The 25005-nt window shown below is 40.8% G+C and overlaps 1 protein-coding gene across 1 annotated transcript; it reads right to left on the bottom strand.

Annotated features, from left to right (window-relative positions):
• Positions 1 to 6358: 6358 nt before the first annotated feature.
• On the bottom strand, positions 6359 to 16453 carry LOC128470294 (galactoside alpha-(1,2)-fucosyltransferase 2-like). The gene is made up of 2 exons (XM_053452161.1): positions 16386 to 16453; positions 6359 to 7699 (listed from the first exon to the last, which is right to left on the bottom strand). Exon 2 carries the CDS (start codon positions 7683 to 7685, stop codon positions 6633 to 6635), a length of 1053 nt encoding a protein of 350 aa, XP_053308136.1. The 5' UTR covers positions 7686 to 7699; positions 16386 to 16453; the 3' UTR covers positions 6359 to 6632.
• Between the last annotated feature and the right edge of the window lie 8552 nt (positions 16454 to 25005).

Raw genomic sequence — 25005 nt, forward strand, 5'->3', positions numbered from 1 at the left:
AGCAGAGATCATTATTAGTATTAATATTAGTATTATTTAACTATTTAAAGAGCACCAGTAGTTTATCTAGTGCTGTTACAAAAAAACATCCGCCAGATGACCAGTCCAGGGCTGGGTCCCAGCAGTTGAAAGGTGAATTGTTGCCGTGGAGATGAAGCCCGGCTATATGTTTAATAGACACACACTTTTTTAGTGTAGAATCCTTTCCAAGGTCAAGAAGTCGCAGCGGGCTTTCCATACAATCCGTGTTGACGGACTACCCATAAGAAGTATGAACAAAGTCCTTTACGTGCTGATTTCAACGATAATGTCAAGTTGCCAACTCGGTTTGCTTTTCAGAAACTTTGGCAAAGGTCAGAGGTAAAGGACATGGTTGTCTTCTCCTGCACCCAAAGTAGATGTTCAGCTGTGTTCCTCAGAATTCGTCTAATTCAAGCACACGTATAAGACATTAGTTACCCAATTATAAGTGGTATGTGAAAATGTATAGTTTTTTTTTTATTTTTTTTAAGAGTCAGACACTGCCTGTTCAACCACTAACCCCTTAAGGACAATTGGGCGGTCCCAAAACCCATTGAAAGCAATGCATTTTGATTTGTCATTAAGGGGTTAAAGCAAAAGTCATGCCGAGGCCAGGGTATACAGTAGGAATTCCGAGGCTTTCTTCTAACAAAGGATTAGCAACCTATTCTTTAGGAGAGAAAGGCTAGAGTTAACGTTCAAAGAAAATAGCTGTCCTGTCTTACGTTGTGATTTAAACATGAGGTCAGCGAGAAAACAGAGTTGCTCCTAGAAACGAAACATACTCCTACTTTTTGTTTTCAATGCTTTTTTTTTTTTTTTTTGTTACAGGTAACAGTAGTTTCGTTATAAGGATGAATGGCCCTCACCGTCTCTTGATTTTGGGCCGGTTAGAGGGACATCCATGGACTCCATCTCTGGAGTATGGCCATCTCTAGAGGGGCGAACACTGGTGGCTCCCCTTTATGAGTGGCACTGAGGATGGCCTTACGAAAAATTACTGCAGTTTTTTTCTGAAGTAATACTGCAGTTTTTTGGACATGAAAAAACTGCAATACTGCACTTTTACTGCACTTTTTTTTATATTGCAAACCTACAGTTGTACTTCAATGAACTGCAGCTTTATTGCATTTGTACTTCCGTACAAAAATAACTGCAGTAAAACTGCAGTACAGTGAAGTACAAATGCAGTAAATGTGCAGTAAAACTGCAGTAAAAGTGCAGTATTGCAGTTTTTTCATGTCCAAAAAACTGCAGTATTACTTCAGAAAAAACTGCAGTAATTTTTCGTAAGGTACCCCAGGCCCCCCCTAGGTAAGCCACTGGCAGACGGGCCCCTGACCCTCGCAGATCCTTGATCCGTCCCCATGTGTCAATCCATCCCTATGTCCGTTATTTCTTTTGTCCTACCTTACTTACAAATATACAAAACTGAGCAAACTAGTTATGCCGGGTGACAAAGCCACCTCATTAGCAGAGCTGTTTTTGTTTAGCAAGTGACTGGTTGAAACCGGGCCAAAATGTCCACGATGAGGTGACCTTGGAAGTATTTTTATGCCACTGGCCACACACACACTGCAACACCCCATCTGCCCCTCCAGTGTGGCCAGTCTGGGCCTGGTTGATAGCAACAAAAATTTGGATTTCCAGAAACAAAAGTTGTCAAGGACTCTGCCTATACTATGTTATAACCTGTTGGGTAATATAAGTTCAAATTTAAGAATTACGTACTTTGTAAGTATGGAGTTTAAGGTGACCACATGTCCCACAATGGGACGCCATCTTTTTTTCTTTACACGGAGGAGAGAGAGTGGCGCAGAGTGGTTTTCGCTAATGAAGTTTTCAGCAACCGCTCGGCTCCCCTCAGTCTAAGGTAAAGACAAATAAGTCGATGGGGCCTGATGGGATTTACCCCAAGCTATTAAAAGAGCTTTGGGGTGTACTAGCAAAACCGTTAACTGATATATTTAACAAATCATTGGTGACGGGAGTCGTCCCAGGGGATTGGAAATTAGCAAATGTTGTGCCCATTCACAAAAAAGACAGTAGGGGGGATTCGGGCAACTACAGGCCGGTGAGTCTTACATCTGTAGTGGGGAAATTAATGGAAACTATGTTAAAGGACAGGATTGTTGAATATCTGCAGTCACATGGGTTTCAAGATAAAAAATAACATGGGTTTACATCATGCCAAATGAATCTTATTGATTCATTTGGGTGACTGAAGTAATGGATCGCGGTGCTGCGGGGGACGTCGCATATCTGGATTTCAGTAAGGCCTTTGACTCTGTCACACATAGAAGACTTATAAATAAACTGCAATCTCTGGGCTTAGATCCCAATGTTGTTGAATGGATCAGACAGCGGCTGAGTGACAGAAAACAGAGGGTTGTAGTCAATGGCGTATATTCAGAGCGAGGGCTTGTAACCAGTGGGATACCTCAGCGGTCTCTACTAGGACCCATTCTCTTTAATATTTTTATTAGTGATATTGCAGAAGGTCTTGGTGAAAAGGTATGTTTATTTGCTGACAACACATAAACGGGGTTGATGTTCCTGGAGGAAGAAGCCAAATGGCAAATGATTTGGGTAAACTGGAAAAATGGTCAGAGCTGTGGCAATTGGCATTTAATGTGGATAAATGCAAAGTAATGCACCTGGGGCATAAAAACCCAAGGGCAGAGTATAGAATATCTGATACTGTCCTAACCTCAACGTGTGAGGAAAGGGATTTAGGGGTAATTATTTATTTAATTTAAAGGCAGTAGAGCAGCAGGTAATGCGAGTAGAATGCTTGGTTGTATAGTGAGAGGTATTAGCAGTAGGAAGAGGGAAGAGCTCATGCCGTTGTACAGAGCACCGCTGAGACCTCACTTGGAGTATTCTGTACAGTATCAGGAAATATTACTTTACGGAAAGGGTAGTGGATGCATGGAATAGCCTTCCAGCAGAAGTGGTGGATGTTAATACAGTAAAGACATTTATGCAAGCATGGATACCCCCACCTCCCGCAATGGTCACCAACAGCCCATAGCAGATACGAACCCCTCTAAGTTGGACATCTGATAACTAGGAATTCCCTTCTCTTGTTCCTCTGTTTCTTTGTTTCATCACCTATTCATTTGGAATGGATAATAATGGTGGTCGGTGAAATAGGAAAATAGGTAAATAAAAAATAAATAAAAAAAAAAAGTAATAATTATAATACTACCCGCTACAAGTAAAATATCAAAGAGGGGTTAAATGCGATCGGCTGGAACGCATCTTCATGAATAAGAACTAGTTTCCTCCGGTCATCTCCAGAGCTTATAACGTTGTTGTATACCACAAACCCCTGGAAAAGGCGAAACGCGTTAGGTTTCATTGGAATAAAATACAAAAGTATTAAACTCTATCACTTCTAGTGATGTTTTTTGGAACATCTATGAAAACATGGAGAATTGGTAACCATTTTTTATGGATGTATTATGATAGTATTAAAAACTTTAAATGTTTCTTAAAATTGCAGTTTCTTATCTATGAATTAAGCGCTCACACCAGCTTTTGTATTATTTAAGGATATTACGGTTATCGTTATTCAGTATGGTGGCAGAGCTGAGGTGGGAAGCTCCAACTTATAATGAGCTTGCCGAGGCTATAACGTTATCGATGGTAGTGACTTGACGTCTAACTGCCGTTTGATTTGCTGACAAATTCGAAGAACCTGATTGTGACAGAATGACCTGTCATACGGGGCCCCAAGGTAGTCCCATTTAATCCCATTAACAGGATGGCTACCAGGGGGATATTCAGTAGCTAAAGGGGATTAAAGGTTGGGTTGTCTACCTGTACCTGTTTATCAATGTTAATTTATGTTAATGAAGTTCCGTGGATATATGAGTCTACATTTTACATCAATAAACTGTTCATTCCTGCTGTACTCAGTTCAAGGTAGTTGAACACTCCATTTATTTTGTTTCTGAAATAACAAAACATTATTCCCCTGGGCATGTCATTGTTTCGTGCCAAGAGAAGCCTTGTGTGATCTATTGCTTGCGCCCTGTTTGTCCAATTGTACAGCGCTATGGAATATGATGGCCCTATATAAATCTATAAATCATCATGACCTCCATTCTTAGTGTTCAACCGCATGCATTTTTGGCATGTTTCCACTAGAGTGTCCTGTTGTACTACTCAACACATTGACTCTCGAAACAACTTTTTCAATGTGCGTTTTTTTTTAAAACTTTTGGCTACCTAAGAATAATCACTTGAAAAATGGCCATTATTTGAATATCCGAGGTATGGAGAATCAAGTAAAGTGAGTCTTGATTCTTTCCTGCTCTGCTTTTTGTGCCACCCATTAATGTCCCTATAATTATTGGAGGTGACAAGGTATCTGAGAACCCGCCACGGGTCAGAGGACCTTTTTTTGTCTCCCATCTCCATTGGAACTGTCAATATTCTGTAATCAATAACCAATAAATGACTTTAAGTTGTATATCTTAAGACATAAAAACAGTAAAACCAACACTTTTCCTAATATTCTAAGCAAATTGCAGCATGTTCTAAGGAGGAATAATCATACGGGGGGGAAATGTCGGTCAATAGCACTTCTTAGTGTTTTTATTAGTTTACTTGTCTTTCGTAAATATGTTGCATTATGTGGAATGTATTAACTCACAGAAGGTTTGGTTATACATCCAACCTCCAGCAGAGGGCAGCTGGTCCGTATTAAGAAACATATTAAATGTATGGGGGTCCTAGAAAAAAATGGCCGGTGTGGTCTGCTTTTTTGACCTGGGGAACGTTTGGCTTCTTTGTGAGGTCGGTAGGGTACCTAGTGGTGTAGGTTAAGTCTTCCATGGGTCTCCTTGCTTCGTTGTTGCCTCTGTGTGCACAGGATGCCATCGGCTCCCCCCCCCCGTCGAGTCTTGGACCACGTTGGGTGGCGACGTCCCCTAATGACGTCAGGCACCCCTTGGTTGAGCTCACATACTGCCCAAAATAAGGTCTTCTCAGCAATAGCCCTCGGTTTCTGTATGATGACATCAGACCGCACTTGAATAAGTCCACGTATTGCCGAAAACAAGGCCAAAACATGCTGGGTTTTGTACAATATGCAGCTTCTGTATGTGGCATTTTTTGGTAATATTTAACCCCTTAATAGCCTATAATAGCCTATAATGCAGATATAACACAGATCAACACTCATCAAATGTGTCTAATACCTGTCCTCGTGGATACCTTTAAAGATGCACTTAATTGAGTCACCTGCATTCAAGCAGGGATATCAACCATAACATACTGGTAGTAAAAACACCAACTGGGAGTCTTATATATGATCACAGCAGGGAGAATAGGAAGGAGTCGGATCCAGACCGCGTGACCCGGAGAATCTGCCCCTTCACCCCGAGACCGGGGCAAAAACCCTGAGACTCGAGACAAACCCCCGAGCGTTCCCGGGGATGATCATGGGTAGCGAAGTAGTCCTACTGAAGCTCCAGGTAAAGGAAACCAAAGACTTAAACATAATTCCAATAACATTAAGTGTGTACTCCTTACGCACGTAATGATTCATTTTAAAAACTTTGGGCAAGGTGGTGAATATCCTCATTAACACGGGAGCTCCGATCCGTCTACATCGTCTAAGCAAATAATAAAACAAATGGAGCAGGAAGCTTGCTTGGTTTACTTGTTTGGTTTACTTGTTTAATTAAGTATTTCATTGACATTTAAAACTTAACGTTTATTTACATAGGGATTCAAACAGAACAGATAATACGAGCACGCTGCTATTGGGAAGCCTAAAGTTATTTCAGAAGTCGCTGATTGGCGGAGGAATTACATTTGTCGCAACGTCATACATGTAGAAGGCTGACATGTTAAGGGTAAAAGTGTGTGTGTGCGTGTTATAATATATATCTTTTTGTACATATAAGGATGAATGGGTATGTGAGAAAGACAGTGTATTGGCGATTATGATATAATTTAGCGTGAATTAATTGAAAAAAAAATGTATTTTATTGTTGCTGATCTTGGTAGCTAAATAAAGTGATTTTGGACTAAAAAATTGTCCAAAAATTAATAAACCGCGCCAAAAGTTCAGTAACCCTTCTAAATTGTGTAGACCTTTAGGATACAAATAAAATGTTAATTATCAAGTAGTATAATTGATGATAATTAAAAAAAAAATGGTAAATACGGTATATTTCATAGAATCAGTAATTCACATTAAAAAAAAATTCATTTTTTTCCCCAAATGAAGTAATATATCCCCCCCTCTAGTGGCATTGCCATTAACAAAATATGATGACAAATTAAAAGCCCCTAAGTGTAACAAACGTGGATCGGAATCTTTGCGTTTGTCTGCAGCACAATTTTATTTTGTTGTCCTCTTTCCATGGGGAGAAGAGGAAGATTCAAGGTCATCGCCTGATATTAATCATAAATCCAATCAATGGACACTCCCCACCCTGATTAGAATGATCAGTTCATCCTCGCCAAGAGCGACAAAATGACTCACTTTGACCCAAATGTTTTAGACGTTGTCTGGGGAGGGAAAGAAAACCTATGCAGATGCTCAGCAGGGAAGGTATAAGAAGCCAATTATAAAACATTATATACATAATTTATTCTGTTTGTTTCTTCTTCAAAAGCGGAGAAAGATCGGCAGGAATCCCGATCCATTCTGGTAGAAAAGCAGCTTCGTCTTTGAATACTTTGCGATGTGGAGAGTCGGGCAAAGTGAAATTTGTAAGATAGATGGTTTCGCCTCCGACCAGGTATGCCACCCAGTAACCAAATGTCCCGATAGTCATAATAGTATGGTTACAATGGGCTAGGAGGGCAAAGTCACGGGCAGGGGTAGCTTCCTTACCATCTCCAGCAAAGTGGACATCTCCAAGGGAACTATCGATGTTCTCCTTGCACCAGTCCATGCCATTACTGGTCACCATGAAAAGAGGGTTTTCATACTTGTTCCTGAAGTAGTCCATGGCCTTCTGTAAATACCCCTTATCGGCTAGAACTCCCTTCCTCTGGTTAGGCATTATATGGACGTAGTCTCCACGTCGGACATGCACCCCGACAAAGGTGACATTTTCACGGTCTCCTCTCACCCTGGAAAGGTAGGAGCTGGTCTCCTCTTTGATATGGTCATGGAACGTAAACTCTTGAAGAATCTCTTCTCTTATGTGATGGTAGAAAGTCCAGGACCAGGGGTATCCGGAAAGTTTAACATGTTGACCTGAGATGTTGTAATATTCAGGGGACATCCAGTTGTGTAGCAGGTAATCGGTCCACTTGATACGATTAGCAACTTGTTGATCAATCACGGGCATCGTCACTTTAAACATTCCCGCTAGTTGACTGTGCATTGAAGGTAAAACATAGGCTTGGTGGCCGTTTAACTTTGAAAGGGCATAAAGTACGGCATACTCCCCCATTATGTTACCCAGACGCCCCATGGGTTGTGCAGTCAATATAGTTTTCTTCTTTTCCACAAAAGGTTGTGGCGTCCTATTGTTTAGCGGTCTTCTAAGATATCCAGTCCCCACTTCGCTTGCTTTGCATGATGATGGATAGGACCCTCTGCTTTGACGGTCGTAGTACCAGTAGGATATATTCAAGACACTGAAGAGGATTATGACACCGAAGAGGATCAAAGCCAACTTGGGTTTCATGATGGGAACAGCTTCTGAGTAAAAACAAACATCACGTTTATATGAAAGATCTCAAAAGGGATGTGTTACATAGGACGCGTCACCTGCACAGCTTTTAGCATCACTTAGTATGTTTTTGGCAAGTGGCTCACGTATGTGACTACACTGTGAGGAGAGAGAGGAGATGATGATGATGATGTCATACTCTATGCAGGGAAAAATCATTGAGATCTATGATGGTTTGCAACCGTGACAAGGAAGGCAGATAGACCTCACGAAGACTTGGTCGGCGCCTAAATCTAGTTTTTAGGGTTCTGAGATGTGCGAGTGTAAAGTGTTAGCGTGTAGGTGATATTGTGTGGTATGAGTGTGTGTCAGCAAATGGGGTTGAAGTGTATTGCATTGGGTTAGTGTGAGTGTGTGTCAATGTGTGTGTGCCGAGTTTCAGGGGTGAGTCTAGGCTTAGTGGTGTGAGGCAGAAGAATGAGATTGTGGTGTTTGAGTGACTTTGTGTGTTAGTGTGTGTGTTTTTGTGTTTGAGGTATGGTTGAGAAGGGACGAAGTGCCAAAGAAATACTGCGCCTAGGCTTCTCCATCTCTAGTCCTGCCCATCTTCGTAAACATGTTTGGGGTAATATTTCCAAAACTGTGAAAAAAAATGTGCAAAAACTGTGATTATCCCACCAAAAAAAGACTTGTGAATAGAAAAGCACAAAATCACATTCTGGGTGTGTAACTAATGAAGGCTTTTCTCACAGGAGTCTCTTTGGGGCAGAAAGTGCTACTTTTACATATTGTTTATGTAATTGTGTGAGTTTTGGATACCGTAAGAGAGTTTCAATCGCTGTGTTTCCTCCTTTTCTGGCAATCGAATTTGTGGTAATCCGTATGAGGAAAGCAGTTTTAAATAGGTCAGCGGTGGCAGCGCCCGGGGCCGTCTGTGCGAGAGCAGGGAATCGGAAGGTTTTGGAACAGAACTCAAGCAATAAGATTCTACTTCTTGAGTCAAAATCATTTTGTTGGAACAAGCACAGACTACTGGTTAGAATACATTTGTAGAGAAACCAATTTAAAAAAGGTAGGTTTTTTTGTTTGTTTGGTGTTTTGTTTTTTGTTCTAAAATTTTCTCTCTATCTCCTCCCTCTTCTCCCCTCTGTCTCCTTTTTTTTTTTCCGATAAAATAATAAACAGATGTTTTTGTCTGTGTGTCTGGTTTTGTGAAAGGTAGTAACAAGGTTAACCATGGGTGGTTATGGTAATATAATTGTATAGAAATCATAAAACCTACCAAAAGCCGTAATACAAATTCTATAATTGTGGCTTTAAACACAAATAAAAACAAGGTTCCGCATGTTGGTGGATATTCGGGTATAATATTAACTTTTTGTCGTGTTATGGCTTCTCTAGGTTTTACATTTTATTTGATCTCATTTCCTTTGCTTTTAGATAACCTATGAAAAAAAAACCAGCCGATTTTAAAAGTTTATTTAGCGATTATTAAACAGTGTATTTAAAAAAAAACAAGAATAAAGGGAATGACAAGTGTTCCTGATTTTCTATACTAGCGCTTACGTAAATACATGCAAACAAGATCTTGGCTAAATCTAGCAACAATGCTGTAGCTCCATTCTGGAACAATAAAAAATCTGCGCTGTAATGCAATACATTGTAATTAATTATTTCTGGATCTTAGGAAAAAAACTGCGTAGTAACAATTGGCAAATACGAGAGAAAGTAAAAAAAATAAATAAAAAAAAAATACCAAAACCTGTAGTTGTCTGAGCGGCAGCTGATTCATGCTGAAGTTCTAGTTCCTGGCACTGAGCAGGTATGGCCACTTTGATTAATTAGTAGAAGTCAGGTGCCAGGCATGATGATAATTGGTGCTGCTGGTCCGGGTAGGAGTGAGTGAGCTGGTGAACGGGAGGGTAAGGAAGAGAGTATGTATTAATGGATTTGTGTGTGAGAACATGAATGTGTACTTGTGTAGGCGTTTGTGTGTGTGAGCATGGATATGTAAGTGTTTGTGTGTGAGCATGGATGTGTGGGTGTTTGGGGTCAATGATGGAACAGGGAGGCTGTTTGGGGGGCTGAAAAGTTGTTGTTTAGCAAAGATGGCACAGACAAGCTGTCTGTGGGCAAGGGTGGCACAGACCAGCTGTTTTGAGGAAAATGTGGCAACTGTTCTGGGACAAAGGTGGCACTGTGGGAAAAGTTTACTTTATATTGGCTGTATGATGATGGTCAGGGACAGAGTTACAGGCATATGTCCCTATATAGGCACTCTAACACCATAGACATAAACACATGTACACATATCCACTAACATACATGCATACACACTAACACCATACACTTACATATACATACACACACCACTCTAACATCAAACACATATGCATACATGCCCCAAAATGACACCACGAAATATGGGGCTGGTATTCAAATATTTTCAAGGCTAGTTTTAAATCCCAGTCTAGCCCTGCTCAGTGTCCAGTAATATAATGCCCCAAAACATACTTGGCTGATAACCCACAATACTTATTTTGATATAATTATGGGATCTACTCACATCAACGTCAATTTGTAGTCATTTTATGTCTTGAAAAAGTACGTATATTTTGAAGGAAAGTATTTCTTTGATTTAAGCAAAATTTTTTTACACACATGTGCTACGGCATCACTTCGAGGTAGGAATCGATGTGTTCTTCCGTCCCAAAAGTCACCTGTTGTGAGATCAGGATGTTACTACATAGGTACTCTTTCTGTTTAATAGGGACATATGCCTTCTTTTGAAGGTTCCCTAAAGCATTAGTGTCTGCCTTTTAGCTGAGATCCAATACTTGAGAGGTGGGAAACATGAATCTTCTGGCTTTTGAGTAAGACGTATTGGTTTGTGGTACACTATGCACTTTTTAGATTCACTGGTAAGGCCACCAGGTACTGATGGACCCTTTCAGGCTTTTTTTTTATGATGCCAGACTTGGTGCTAGGCCTAAATGGCACTTTTTTGTTTTACTTCTCTGCCTTTAAAATTCCATTTGTTGTTTCACTGTGTTGTTGTTTTGGTTGGGGAGGTAAATTTGTCCATCTGGGCTTTTGTCTCCTCTTGAAGACATCAGTGCTTCTCCTCTTCTGTGGGTAACCAAGAAGATCTAGCCAGCCTGCACGTAGGATGACCACATGTGTGTTGTCCTGGAAAGAGAGTGAAGGAGGTCTCAGCCAATCAGGAGAGAATTCTCAACTCTCCCAAGTGTGAGAGAGGGCCAATCAGTAGAGGCGTCTAAACTCTCAGCCAGAGATAAGTTGAGGTAAGTTGCACCAAGTAACAAAGTCACTGTGCGTGTGTAATTTTGTGTGTGTATGTTATGAGGGGTTAAGTCTCCAAAACTGCTCCAAACTGCTCATAGCTGGTATTAGGTGTTAATTCTCTGGAATCGCTCGTTTCTGATTATTAGAGGGGTTCATTCTCTGAAATTGTTCAGGCTTGGTGATAACTATAACCAATAGAAATCGGGGCGCATATGTACATGGGAAGAAAAGATATATATAATAGTGTAATATGATCAACAAAAATGGAAATATGTAGATGTGTAAAATGCACTCACAAACGGTGCCAGCACAAGAAGCTCTTCTGAAAAAACTGTTCTTTATTCTTTAAAAGCTCTATAAGTATAAAGCAGAGACAACAACCATATGGTGCAGTATTTTCCTAGGTGATGTATGCGCAAGTAAGAAAACACTTACAGAATGGTTGAGTTCAAACGGGTCAAATATTTAAAATGAAGAGTCCAACGGAGTGGATCAGGAACATGCAGATCAAATCTTCTATATCTCAACGCGTTTCGCCGTTCTCACGGCTTCCTCAGGAGAAATAAAGTAGAAAATCGGTGTAATCCGCAGTAGTAATCCGTAAACGTGGTGTGTAAAAATTGATTGCAGGAGTCCGCTTTAAATATCCTCTAAAAATGTCTCAGTGCCGGTGCGTGTCGGGAGAAACGTCATTCCGTTCCTGCGTCGTAACCTAGCAACGAACGGAGCTTCTATGTTCTTCCTGAAGGGGCGTGATTCTTATCCGAGTGCTGATGCGTCTGGGGGAGGTGTCTTCCGATGTTGTGTATATGACGCGGCGTATCTCAGCAACATCGATACTGCAGGAAAAACTGTCAGCTTTTCCCCTTCATACAAACTTGGTTCGATCTCCACTTGTGGGTATCGGATCTTGTAAAAAAATTCTATGGGCTATAGGGGTAATCCCCAGCTCATAGAAAAAGAGGGAATAAGAAGATTGGAGAGTTTATTCAAGACAAATATTTATAGTCAATGTATATCACGGTAAAAAATATGGTAAAAATTATGGAAAAAAAACGTATGGTAAAAAAACGGAATCTGAGGTATATAGAACAAATAAGGTAAGTATACAGATGTTAGATAGGAATATAAGAGAGATATAAAGTCCATCTGAACGTGCATAGAAGGTACCATTAAAAATTATATGATAAAAAACGGATGTTCCTACTTAAAAAATGATAAAAAAGAGAGAGAGAAAAAAAAAAAAAAAAAAAAAAAAAAAAAAAAAAAGGAAAGCATGATCCAATTGGGTATTACATGGAATAGGACTAAAATCAAATAAAAGTGATAATATCCAAATCTGTGTTAAGGCCACCTTTTTTGTATGTTTGAAAATTAAAAATCCATTGGGTTTCTTTTTTTGAGAGGGTGGAGGTGGTGTTGCCTCCTCTCCAATGGGATGTTACTGAGTCAATCCCTATGATTTTAAATTTTGGTAATGAGAACGAACTACATGTGTTGCAGTGTCTAGGGACACTGTGTTGGGTATTATTGTTGCGAATCCCTCCTAAGTGTTCTAGTGCCCTGACCTTGAGTTCTCTTGTGGTTCTGCCGATATATTGTGTTCCACAGGAGCATTGTAACAAATATATAACATTCTTAGTATTACAATGTATGAAGTTTTTTATGACATATTCTTTGCCAGTGATTGTGCAAGTGAATGATGTTGTTCTTTTAGATTGTATATGGCAAGTTTTACAAACTTTACATATGCCGCAACGATAAAAGCCAGGAGGTTTTGTGGCAAGGAAGTGGTTGTCTATTTTTTCTAAAGGTGGAAGGGCACTCGGGGCCAATAATGTTTTTAAGTTTGCTAGCTTTTTATAAATGATTTTGGGTTTGTTAGGAAGGTGTTTACCTAAAACTGTATCTTCTAGAAGTATGGGCCAGCATTTATTGATGGCTTTTCTGATGTATGGGGCCTGGTCACTAAATTGAGTGATAAAAGAGAAGTCAAAATCTCCTCTATTTCTCTGTTTGTTGTTGTGCACAAGGTCCTCCCTTTTGATCTTGTGAACTGCCTCTAAACTGTTAGTGAGAAGATCATTCGGGTACTTTTTTTCTCTGAACTTATTTAGAAGATGGTTACTTTGTTCTAGAAAATCTTGATCTCTAGTGCAATTTCTACGGATCCTTGTGATTTGTCCTTTTGGAATGTTTTTTAGCCAACTGGGATGATGTCGGCTCGAGAAATGTATAAAGCCATTTCCATCGGTGGGCTTAAAAAATGTTTTTGTATGAATCGTATTATTTTCAATGAATAATGTAAGATCTAAAAAGTCTATGTGAGATTTGTTTACAGAAGAAGTAAAATTCAAATCTGGGAACCAGATTCGCGCCAAGTTACGCCAACTTGTATGTGGCTGATTGGGAAACCAACTATATTTGGAATAACAACCCTTTTGGCGCGAATCTGGTTCTCTGGAAGAGATATATAGATGATGTCCTGATAATATGGAAAGGACAGGAAGATCATCTACAAGATTTTATCTCATACCTAAACAAAAATGAATATAATTTGAATTTTACTTCTTCTGTAAACAAATCTCACATAGACTTTTTAGATCTTACATTATTCATTGAAAATAATACGATTCATACAAAAACATATTTTAAGCCCACCGATGGAAATGGCTTTATACATTTCTCGAGCCGACATCATCCCAGTTGGCTAAAAAACATTCCAAAAGGACAAATCACAAGGATCCGTAGAAATTGCACTAGAGATCAAGATTTTCTAGAACAAAGTAACCATCTTCTAAATAAGTTCAGAGAAAAAAAGTACCCGAATGATCTTCTCACTAACAGTTTAGAGGCAGTTCACAAGATCAAAAGGGAGGACCTTGTGCACAACAACAAACAGAGAAATAGAGGAGATTTTGACTTCTCTTTTATCACTCAATTTAGTGACCAGGCCCCATACATCAGAAAAGCCATCAATAAATGCTGGCCCATACTTCTAGAAGATACAGTTTTAGGTAAACACCTTCCTAACAAACCCAAAATCATTTATAAAAAGCTAGCAAACTTAAAAACATTATTGGCCCCGAGTGCCCTTCCACCTTTAGAAAAAATAGACAACCACTTCCTTGCCACAAAACCTCCTGGCTTTTATCGTTGCGGCATATGTAAAGTTTGTAAAACTTGCCATATACAATCTAAAAGAACAACATCATTCACTTGCACAATCACTGGCAAAGAATATGTCATAAAAAACTTCATACATTGTAATACTAAGAATGTTATATATTTGTTACAATGCTCCTGTGGAACACAATATATCGGCAGAACCACAAGAGAACTCAAGGTCAGGGCACTAGAACACTTAGGAGGGATTCGCAACAATAATACCCAACACAGTGTCCCTAGACACTGCAACACATGTAGTTCGTTCTCATTACCAAAATTTAAAATCATAGGGATTGACTCAGTAACATCCCATTGGAGAGGAGGCAACACCACCTCCACCCTCTCAAAAAAAGAAACCCAATGGATTTTTAATTTTCAAACATACAAAAAAGGTGGCCTTAACACAGATTTGGATATTATCACTTTTATTTGATTTTAGTCCTATTCCATGTAATACCCAATTGGATCATGCTTTCCTTTTTTTTTTTTTTTTTTTTTTTTTTTTTTTTTTCTCTCTCTCTTTTTTATCATTTTTTAAGTAGGAACATCCGTTTTTTATCATATAATTTTTAATGGTACCTTCTATGCACGTTCAGATGGACTTTATATCTCTCTTATATTCCTATCTAACATCTGTATACTTACCTTATTTGTTCTATATACCTCAGATTCCGTTTTTTTACCATACGTTTTTTTTCCATAATTTTTACCATATTTTTTACCGTGATATACATTGACTATAAATATTTGTCTTGAATAAACTCTCCAATCTTCTTATTCCCTCTTTTTCTATGAGCTGGGGATTACCCCTATAGCCCATAGAATTTTTTTACAAGATCCGATACCCACAAGTGGAGATCGAACCAAGTTTGTATGAAGGGGAAAAGCTGACAGTTTTTCCTGCAGTATCGATGTTGCTGAGATACGCCGCGTCATATACACAACATCGGAAGACACCTCCCCCAGACGCATCAGCACTCGGATAAGAATCACGCCCCTTCAGGAAGAACATAGAAGCTCCGTTCGTTGCTAGGTTACGACGCAGGAACGGAATGACGTTTCTCCCGACACGCACCGGCACTGAGACATTTTTAGAGGATATTTAAAGCGGACTCCTGCAATCAATTTTTACACACCACGTTTACGGATTACTACTGCGGATTACACCGATTTTCTACTTTATTTCTCCTGAGGAAGCCGTGAGAACGGCGAAACGCGTTGAGATATAGAAGATTTGATCTGCATGTTCCTGATCCACTCCGTTGGACTCTTCATTTTAAATATTTGACCCGTTTGAACTCAACCATTCTGTAAGTGTTTTCTTACTTGCGCATACATCACCTAGGAAAATACTGCACCATATGGTTGTTGTCTCTGCTTTATACTTATAGAGCTTTTAAAGAATAAAGAACAGTTTTTTCAGAAGAGCTTCTTGTGCTGGCACCGTTTGTGAGTGCATTTTACACATCTACATATTTCCATTTTTGTTGATCATATTACACTATTATATATATCTTTTCTTCCCATGTACATATGCGCCCCGATTTCTATTGGTTTTCGTATCTGAACGCTGAGAGGAGCGTTGTTGTTGGGCTGCGGCAGTTATACATTGGGGAAGTATTCTTTATGATTTTTTTCTTCACACATTGATTTTCACACGTGTTTTGGGTGTTAAAGGCTTCGTCTCTTCTTGGTGATAACTATATACAAATACATAAACGACAATTTCTATGATATAAAATGTATTTTTTGGGTACGTGACGGTGTGTGCATATGGGAACTGGTCCCCGAATGGCAGAAATAAAAGGTGGTCATCCTACTTGCAGGCCTTTTGCCATCGCGTCTCCCTTTGGGTTGTACATCCCTTCAGTCCCAGAAGATTAAGATCTGGGGATCCCATGATCCACTGTTGCTCCTTCCTAACCCTTTTAGTCACTCTCACTTCTCCACTTAAAACCAAAGCACTGCCCCTTGGATTTAATTCACTAGCAGCACAAGAAACTGGTTTAAAAGAAGCATTAATGCCATCTACATGACCCTCCCTGATGCCCCACTTTCCTCGGAGATTGTGATCGGTGGTGGCATTGCTTTAAAACCCCTATTTGGTTTGCTTGTCACATTGTGGCGTGTGTGCACATGGAGAATAATACGCAGATCAGTACAACAAACACCACTAACTTAATACATGATGGGAAATGACAGAATGATACATTTCACAAAGCAAAGAGCAGCCAGCCTCACCTGTAGATTGAGATCCAACCGCAACATTTCTTCTCAAAGGTGCGTGTACGTGAAAATGGGATTGAGTTGTGTCGGACACTTTTTACATGATTTTTAGTGCATAGACCTCTGTAAGACATTCGTTCAAAAGCAATAAGGAAGTATCAAGTGCAGTAATTATGAGAGCAATGTGCACTAAAACTGCGATGGGGCCCGTGTCTCTAGAAGGCTGGGCGACAGCTGCAACCGTTTATTTCAGTCTCCTAGTGCCGGTTCAAAATTGTTCAAAAAGGGCCCTTCCAAAATGGACGTTACGTGACCTTGCGGTGAAACCAAGGCTGCTTGCGTGGTGTGGGTGTGGGGTATGTATGTTTGTATGTATATGAGCATGAATGTGCATGTGAGCATTAATGTCTCTGTATAAGTGTATGTACGTGCATGAATGTGTATATATAAGTGGTGTGAGGGGGAATATGTGTTAGAATGAGTGTGTTAGTGAGTATGAATTAGTGTATGTGTAAGCATGTGTATGTGTGTTAGCATGTGTACATTAGAGTGTGTTTACATATGTGTGCCAGAGTGTATGTTGCAAGGGACAAAGAAGGCATAGGCAACCTGTTTGGGGACAATGATGGCACAGAAAAGTTGTTTAGGATGGTACTGTGGGACATTTTGTTTCTAGTTTTATGCCCTCAGTTTGTATGGATCGGGTGAACTAATTGGCTCATCCCATTTTTTTACCGTAGTGGTTCTGGCTAGGGGGCAGCCCTCTCCAATTGCTGCCGGCTTATTAGATCTTGATATGCTTACATCCCTTCTTATAGTCTGGCCCCATATCCAACCAGGGTAAAGGTTAATAAATCTATTGCTAAGTTTGTTTGGGGGGGGGCGAATTCAGAGTTAGATGGTAGGTGACCTTTTTCAAAGGGACGGTGTCCATTTAAATGACAGGGGCGCATATTTGGTTGCTAGGATGGAAGTGGAATCTGCACAGGGCAACGTCTGCACAGGGTGGTACTTCTCTATGGTTGGGTAGGAAGATGGGATCCTAAGGATCCTCTTTCGTACTGCCCTGAGGGCGAAATGACGGTGCTTGGAGGATTGGGGAGAGGACAGCAAACCCTGCCGTTTTGGCGGAAGCTCCTGCCAGGTTATGTCCACAGAGATGTGGGCAAAGACAGCAGATTCAAGACGGAATAGAAGGGAGAACGTAAAAGATAGGCGATGGGGAAGTGGTCGGCAGAGAAGGTAGGGTAACATTTAGAGAGTGTGAGAGATTGAATAATAGTGTGCGAATGAATGTGGGGACCGGGAAACAAATTTTCTTCCAGAATTAAAAATGCCCCTGAATTATTGGCTGAACTGAATAGCCTGGGAATGAAAATGAGTTGCCCGAAAACAAATGGGCCAAAAACCAACCTGCAAAATGTGTCCCAATTGTTTTTGACCTATTTCCACATGTCTAATAAATACCCCGAGAGGAGCCATCTTAACATGATTTTTCCTCCCTTAAAGTCATCTCTCCCCTGTGTTTTTTAAGTTGCTGATTGTTGATTGTTTCAGGAAGCCCCTGTATGAGAGGGGTGAGGAGAAGGGAGAGATCTTCAGGACAGGAAAATAGGGGATGGTACATTTTGATCTAATTTTACTCCTTGTATCAAGTAGTTGAGTAAATGATGATTATTAGCAGTATAAAAGTTAAAGGATAATGGGAAAAAAGAGGAAAATACTAAGATAAAGGATAGGAAAGAAGAAAGAGAGAAGGGGGGGAGGAATTCACCAAAAAGGCCGATCGGCACCTCCACCCTTTCTTAATCCGGGCAGACTAGGCGAACTTCTTTTTTGTTTTTGTTCCTTTACTGCCGGTATTGGCTCGGCCTTGGAAGAAGGCGTTCTTTGCTGATACTCGGCAGTGCTATTAACTCGTCGGGAATGTTTTCAGTTCGTGACAGGTTTAGGTTTCACCCCAGGCTAATTTTGGACGAGTTGCGCTGATAATACGCATTTGACAGTAAGACTAAGTAATAAAAACTACACATTAACTTTAGTCATTCTACTGTGCTATAAAGCCACACGCGAACACCCACAAAATAATCCCCCTTGCTAAATACGTACACCCTGTTTGGTGTGTATCATGCGGAAGGTGTTTACAGAGCATAATATATTGTGTTTTTTTGGGGTTTTTTTGTGACCATCCTGTTTTCGGATGAACGCTCGATAATCCTCTAAATATCATAATAGAAAAGTCCTAGTTACGCACATGCTCCACGTAGTCAGATTAATATCGTCATCATCATCATCATCTTCTTGTGTCTGGTTAGGAGAGGCGGTAAGACAAGTTGGTTGGATTTGGTTCGAAGTCGGTGACTTTATTCTCCGTGAACGAGACTGTAAAACATCATTAACCCTTTAATAGTTCATCCAAGACAGGACTGGCCATCAGACGCACCAGGCAAACGTCGTCTAGTCCTAAACGGTCTGTTTGCCGATCTGAAGGAGTGGTCCTAAATAGTATGAGAAATCCATTGGTGGTTATGGAGAGAAGAACGCTTTTGCGCAGAAGCTTCAATGTATCATCCAACCTTTGTTGACCTTCATGGTGACCTTCATAGTCATCAACACAGAACCACCAAATCTGCCAGTGGATCCGACCCATCCGGTTTCTCCCACTGTAAAGACTCAGACCTTAATCGGCCGTTGGTCTCGTTTTAGATTCAGGAGCCGTATGTCTGTCCAGTAATGTATGCAGGACCTGAGAGAGCAGCCAGGAACGCTGTACCAGGACAGGTTTAGGGCAGCACCCCTCCGAAATATACCACTACTGGCAATGCAGAATTATTATCTAAATGCCATTTTCTTGGTGCAGGTTTACCTTCTTGCCGAGCGGAAGCCCTTTCCCTGGACGGCCATAGCCTTGCAGGCATGCTACAAGACCTGACAGCGCTGAAAATACAATAAAATTCTGTAATGAGATGATGGCTCCTTAAGCGTTAAGCAATCTGAATAGTAACACATATGTGCTTTACTAGTAAAAGGCAAATTCTAAAGGTTGTACATTTTTTTATTTATTTCCTCCTGTTAAGGTCCATCGAATCAAACCTAGAGTGTCTAAAATATTCTTCCTTATTAGTAGTTTTTACCCGTTTTATGGCTAGTAGTTTGTTCTCTTTATGATGCCTTTTACTGCTTTCCAGTAACTGCTTTCCAGTAGCTTAAAAACGGCACATTTTGACAGCGCTGAAGATAAAATAAAATTCTGTAATGAGATGATGGCTCCTTAAGCGTTAAGCAATCTGAATAGTAACACATATGAGCTTTACTAGTAAAAGGCAAATTCTAAAGGTTGTACATTTTTTTATTTATTTCCTCCTGTTAAGGTCCATCGAATCAAACCTAGAGTGTCTAAAATATTCTTCCTTATTAGTAGTTATTACCCGTTTTATGGCTAGTAGTTTATGATGCCTTGTACTGCTTTCCAGTAATTAGAAAGGGCAACCTTGGTCATTATGGTGGTTGAGACTACCTATAATCATAAAGCTTCCAGTTTGCCGATAACTCTTTGATTAGCTGATATAGGCAACCTGTTTGGGGGCAATGATGGCACAGAAAAGTTGTTTAGGACGGTATTGTGGGACATGTTGTTGTTTCTAGTTTTATGCCCCTAGTTACGTGTACAGCCAGTTTGTATGGATCGGGTGAACTAATTGGCTCATCCCATTTTTTTACCGTAGTGGATCTGGCTAGGGGGCAGCCCTCTCCAATTGCTGCCGGCTTATTAGATCTTGATACGCTTACGTCCCTTCTTATAGTCTGGCCCTATATCCAACCAGGGTAAAGGTTAATAAATCTATTGCTAAGTTTGTTTGGGGGGGCGAATTCAGAGTTAGATGGTAGGTGACCTTTTTCGAAGGGACGGTGTCCATTTAAATGACAGGGGCGCATATTTGGTTGCTAGGATGGAAGTGGAATCTGCAGTGGAGGTGTGGGGGCATTTAAGTGGGCAAGCTGTGGTAACATAGTTCATAAGGTTGAAAAAAGACCAAAGTCCATCAAGTTCAACCTATATACATATTGTGTCCCTACCGTGTTGATCCAGAGGAAGGCAAAAAAAAACCCTTATGAAGCAGATCCCAATTGCCCCATACCGGGGGAAAATTCCTTCCCGACAACAAATATGGCAATCCGAATAAATCCCTGGTGATTTGTTCTTTTAAAATTATGGTTATTCTAGGTTTTGAATGGGCAGGGTCGGCACGTGCCGATCCCCTAGCTAAGATAGTTTGAACATCTGGTGGGCAACGTCTGCACAGGGTGGTACTTCTCTATGGTTGGGTAGGAAGATGGGATCCTAAGGATCCTCTTTCGTACTGCCCTGAGGGCGAAATGACGGTGCTTGGAGGATCTGAATAGTAACACATATGAGCTTTACTAGTAAAAGGCAAATTCTAAAGGTTGTACATTTTTTTATTTATTTCCTCCTGTTAAGGTCCATCGATTCAAACCTAGCGTGTCTAAAATATTCTTCCTTATTAGTAGTTATTACCCGTTTTATGGCTAGTTTATGATGCCTTTTACTGCTTTCCAGTAATCAGAAAGGGCAACCTTGGTCATTATGGTGGTTGAGACTACCTATAACCTGATAACTCTTTGATTAGCTGATATTGAAAGAGTTAAATTACATTTTTAATTTGATTTTATTTTTATTTGATAATTACCTATTTTTTTTTATTTAGGATCCGGTATTAAAAAGTATTTTACTTAAAAAAATAAATAAATAAAATAAGTTTTTTAATAATTTTTTTTTTTTAAATCTTAATTTTCCTGCTTGTATAATAAGAAAACTTCAACCAAAAACGAAGAGTACATTTTTGAAATGTATTCAACAGGGGACGTGTTTAAAGGTGTCGCAAGCGCACATTAGGCTTATTGCGGATATTTGCAATTGTGAAATAACGTTTATAGTGATCAAAAGGTAACTTTTTCCACGGTTATCACTTTCAAACCACAAAAGCCTCATGGCTCCACTCCCTTTTTGGGGATTATTTATGTGGAATAAAGAAAACTTTAACTTTTATTTGACGGGAGGGAGTCTTGTCGAGTGCCGCTTACCCCTTGGTGCTTGTGCAGACTTAGTTAATCGGTCACTATTGGCAGGAGCTGTTCTAGAAGACTGGAAGTTGGTAATTGTGGCCCCACCTGATAAAAAACCAGTAGCGGTGAAGAACCGGCCAACTACAGACCAGTAAGTCTTAAGGAATCTATCTATATATCTATAAGCATCTATATATTTAAGGACAGGATTGTTAAATCTCTAGATCAGGGGCGTCCAACCTGCGGCCCTCCAGCTGCTGCAGGACTACGTCTCCCATAATGCTCTTTCCGCTATGGGGCTGGCAGAGGAATATGGGATATGTAGGCCTGCAGCAGCTGGAGGGCCGTAGGTTGGACACCCGTGCTCTAGATGCAAACTAATTTATGTATTTAACTGGGTAACTAAAAAATGAGCCCGGGGAGGAGCAGTAGATATCCTACCGAAATCCAGATAGGATAATAATAAATGAATGACGCTGTTTGGGTATTAAAATAGATGAATGGATAAGGCAATGGTTGAGTGATAGGAGGCAGAAGGGTGTAGTATGGGGTATATTCAGAGGACGGACTGGTTACTTGTGGGGGGGTACCTCATGGGGATCAGGATTGGGATCCATGTATGTATGTTTGCAGATAATACAAAGGTAAATGATTTAAGTAAATGAGAGGAATGTTCAAGTGCAGCAGATGCAGTTTAACGTTAATAAATGGAAGATAATGCACTTGGGACATGAAAATCCCAAGGCTGAATATAGCATTGGGGGCACCGTTCGGTCGGTGACAAAGAAGAGAGAGGGACTGTTTCTGATAACTTAAAGCTAAGCAGACAATGGAATAAAGTGTCGGAAAAGGCAAGATGGGTGTTGGGTTTTATAGCGAGGGGTGTTAGTAGCAGGAAGAGGGAGGTGGTTCTGATACAGATCTCTGGTCAGACCTCATCTAGAGTATTGGGGACAGTTCTGGAGACCCCCATCTCTAGAATGATATATTGACATTTTGCGGAGAGTTCATAAGAGGGCTAAATGGAACAGCTTCCCAGCAGAAGTGGTAGAGGCTAATACAGCGAGGGTATTAAAACATGCATGGGATAGACATACGGCTCCTGAATCTAAGACGAGACCAACGACGGATTAAGGTTTGAGTCTTTACAGCAGGAGAAACGGCGACTAGACGGGGGCCGAATGGGGCTGATCTGCCGGTAGATTCTATGCTTGATTTAGTTAAGATCCTCTAAAATTCAAACTGAAAACTATGCTTGAATTGGTTATTATTACCATAACATTTTTGAGGGTTCCTAGAAAATGTAAATGAATTATTTTTGTGATTATTTTTTCAGTTTGTTAGATATGTTGATAATGTTGACTTTCAATGTACATTTTTTTTTTTTTTTACAGTTTGCAATAATATTGTAACATGTTGTTGGTTGTTGACCGTCCCGCATGCGAGTGACGAAGTTGCTGTAAATGTTCCAAAGGTTGGAGAACCTATAAAACCTCTAAACAAAGACTCAATGAGACTTTAACCTCTCCACCCTTCACGCTTTCAAATAGTCTGGTGCCGGGCCAGACCGGGGGATGAGATGTGGCCCCGGCACTTTAAGGCCAGAAGCCCCTAAATAGTGTATGAGCGGCCGAATGGGGCACTATTGGCCAGCAACCCATTGGGCATTTGTCCAAGATTGCCGGTCCAGGTCTGGTTTAGTGAAGACCATGCATAAGCAGGGGTTGGCCATAGGCACCCCGGACAAACGCCAGACAGCGCATTTTACGCCCCTTTCCCTGCCCCCGCTTTTATCCAGCAGGTGGTCACATGTTCTGGACGTTCACAGCCGTTAGTGATCTTGGAGGTCTCTTGTTCAGATGGAGTCATTCCCATTATTCTTTGTATGGGGGCCAGATTGGGGGTAACTAGGTGGTTCTGGCACTTTAAAGTCGGCGGGTACAGATGGCATGCTCATGTAGCACATGGTGGGTCATATGCAGCACAACATCTGCCCCCAGGACCAGCAGGGTGGCTGTTGTGCAGAGGGCCATCGGGCAGTAGCGTACCTAGCGGGGGGCGGGGGGGCAGTCCGCACTGGGTGCCGCTCATCAGGGGGTGCCAACTTGCCGGCACCCGGCACCCCTCCAGAAACGGGCAGTAATGTCCGCCGCTGGAGGAGAAGGCTCGCGAGGGAGCGGTATCGGAGGTCTTAAAATCACTCAAGGGAGCCGGAGGTCTGTTAAAGACCTCCGATACCGTTCCATCACGATCCGCGCAGCAACTGCTGCTGTGAGCCGGGGTTTGTTGTCAGATCCCGGCGCACAGCACTGAAGCCGCGCCCACCGCCGTCCGTGCCCTTTGAACCGGAAGAAGACAGAAGAACAGGAGCGAAGAGGAAGAAAAGGAGCTGGCTGCTGTTAGAAGAAAAGAGGAAAGGTAGGAAATCATTCAGTGAGAGTGAGAGTGGATTGGTATGTGTGGAATCTGTGGATTGGTAAGTGTGGATTGGTATGTGTGGATTGGTATGTGTGGAATCTGTGGATTGGTAAGTGTAGTATGTGTGGATTGGTATGTGTGGATTGGTATGTGTGGAATCTGTGGAATGGTAATTGTGCATTGGTAAGTGTGTGAGAGTGATGGGTGTTATGCTGTACCATTTCCAATGTCTTTTTCATTATGCTCTAAAGTACATCATAACTCCCATCACTCTATACTGTTCCATACAGTGGCAGAGCTGGGAGGCAGAGGCCTTGCACCCCCACCGCAGGACTCCTGAAAGGTAAGTGAACTTCAAAGGGGGGAGAGGGTAGATAGTTAGGAGGGGTAGATAGGGAGAAAGGAGTGAGACGGGGGGGATAGGGGGTAGATAGGGAGAAGGGAGTCAGAAGGGGGTGAGAATGGTTAGATAGGGAGAAAGGAGGGTAGCAAGAATATTGAAATAAAGAGTCAGAATGAGAGAGTGAAAATGAATGGATTAATGTGTGGATGAATTGTATGAATGAGTGAGAGAATTAATGAATTTGTGAGAATGCATCAATGAATATGTGTAAACAATTTGTGTAAAAGAATAAATGATTGTGTGAATGAATTGTGTGAATGAAAGTGAATTAGTGAGTGACTGTAAAAGTGTTTGTGTTAATCATAGGTGTATAGTTGATAGTTGATAGTGTTTATGGGACAAAAATGGCACATGCAGGGTGTTTATGGGACAAAGATGGCACAGGTAGCGTGTTTATGGGACAAAGATGGCGTACACTCGGCTGTTTGGGAACAATGCTGACTCATGCTGGGCTGTTTGGGGACAAAGATGGCAGGTCCTATGTGTGTGTAATTTGGGTGCTGGTCAGGTTCTATGTGGGCAATGTGGACGCTGTTTTTTTTTGGAGGGTTATTAAAGAAAGCTCTATTATATGTTCAGTAAATGTTATTTAAACGTGTTTATTTTACTTATAAGTTATTAATTTATTTTTTCAGATTTCTTGTTGTTCACAGTTGACAGACAGTTTACAAATTGGTGCAATAAATATTCTTGCCAACATAATTTTGTAGATGTCTTTACATTTGGAGG

This window comes from Spea bombifrons, chromosome 12, assembly GCF_027358695.1.
Source record: "Spea bombifrons isolate aSpeBom1 chromosome 12, aSpeBom1.2.pri, whole genome shotgun sequence".
Taxonomy (NCBI): domain Eukaryota; kingdom Metazoa; phylum Chordata; class Amphibia; order Anura; family Pelobatidae; genus Spea; species Spea bombifrons.

Coding starts and splice junctions, on each gene's coding strand:
- LOC128470294 (XM_053452161.1), bottom strand. CDS start 7,685: ATGAAACCCAAGTTGGCTTTGATCCTCTTCGGTGTCATAATCCTCTTC.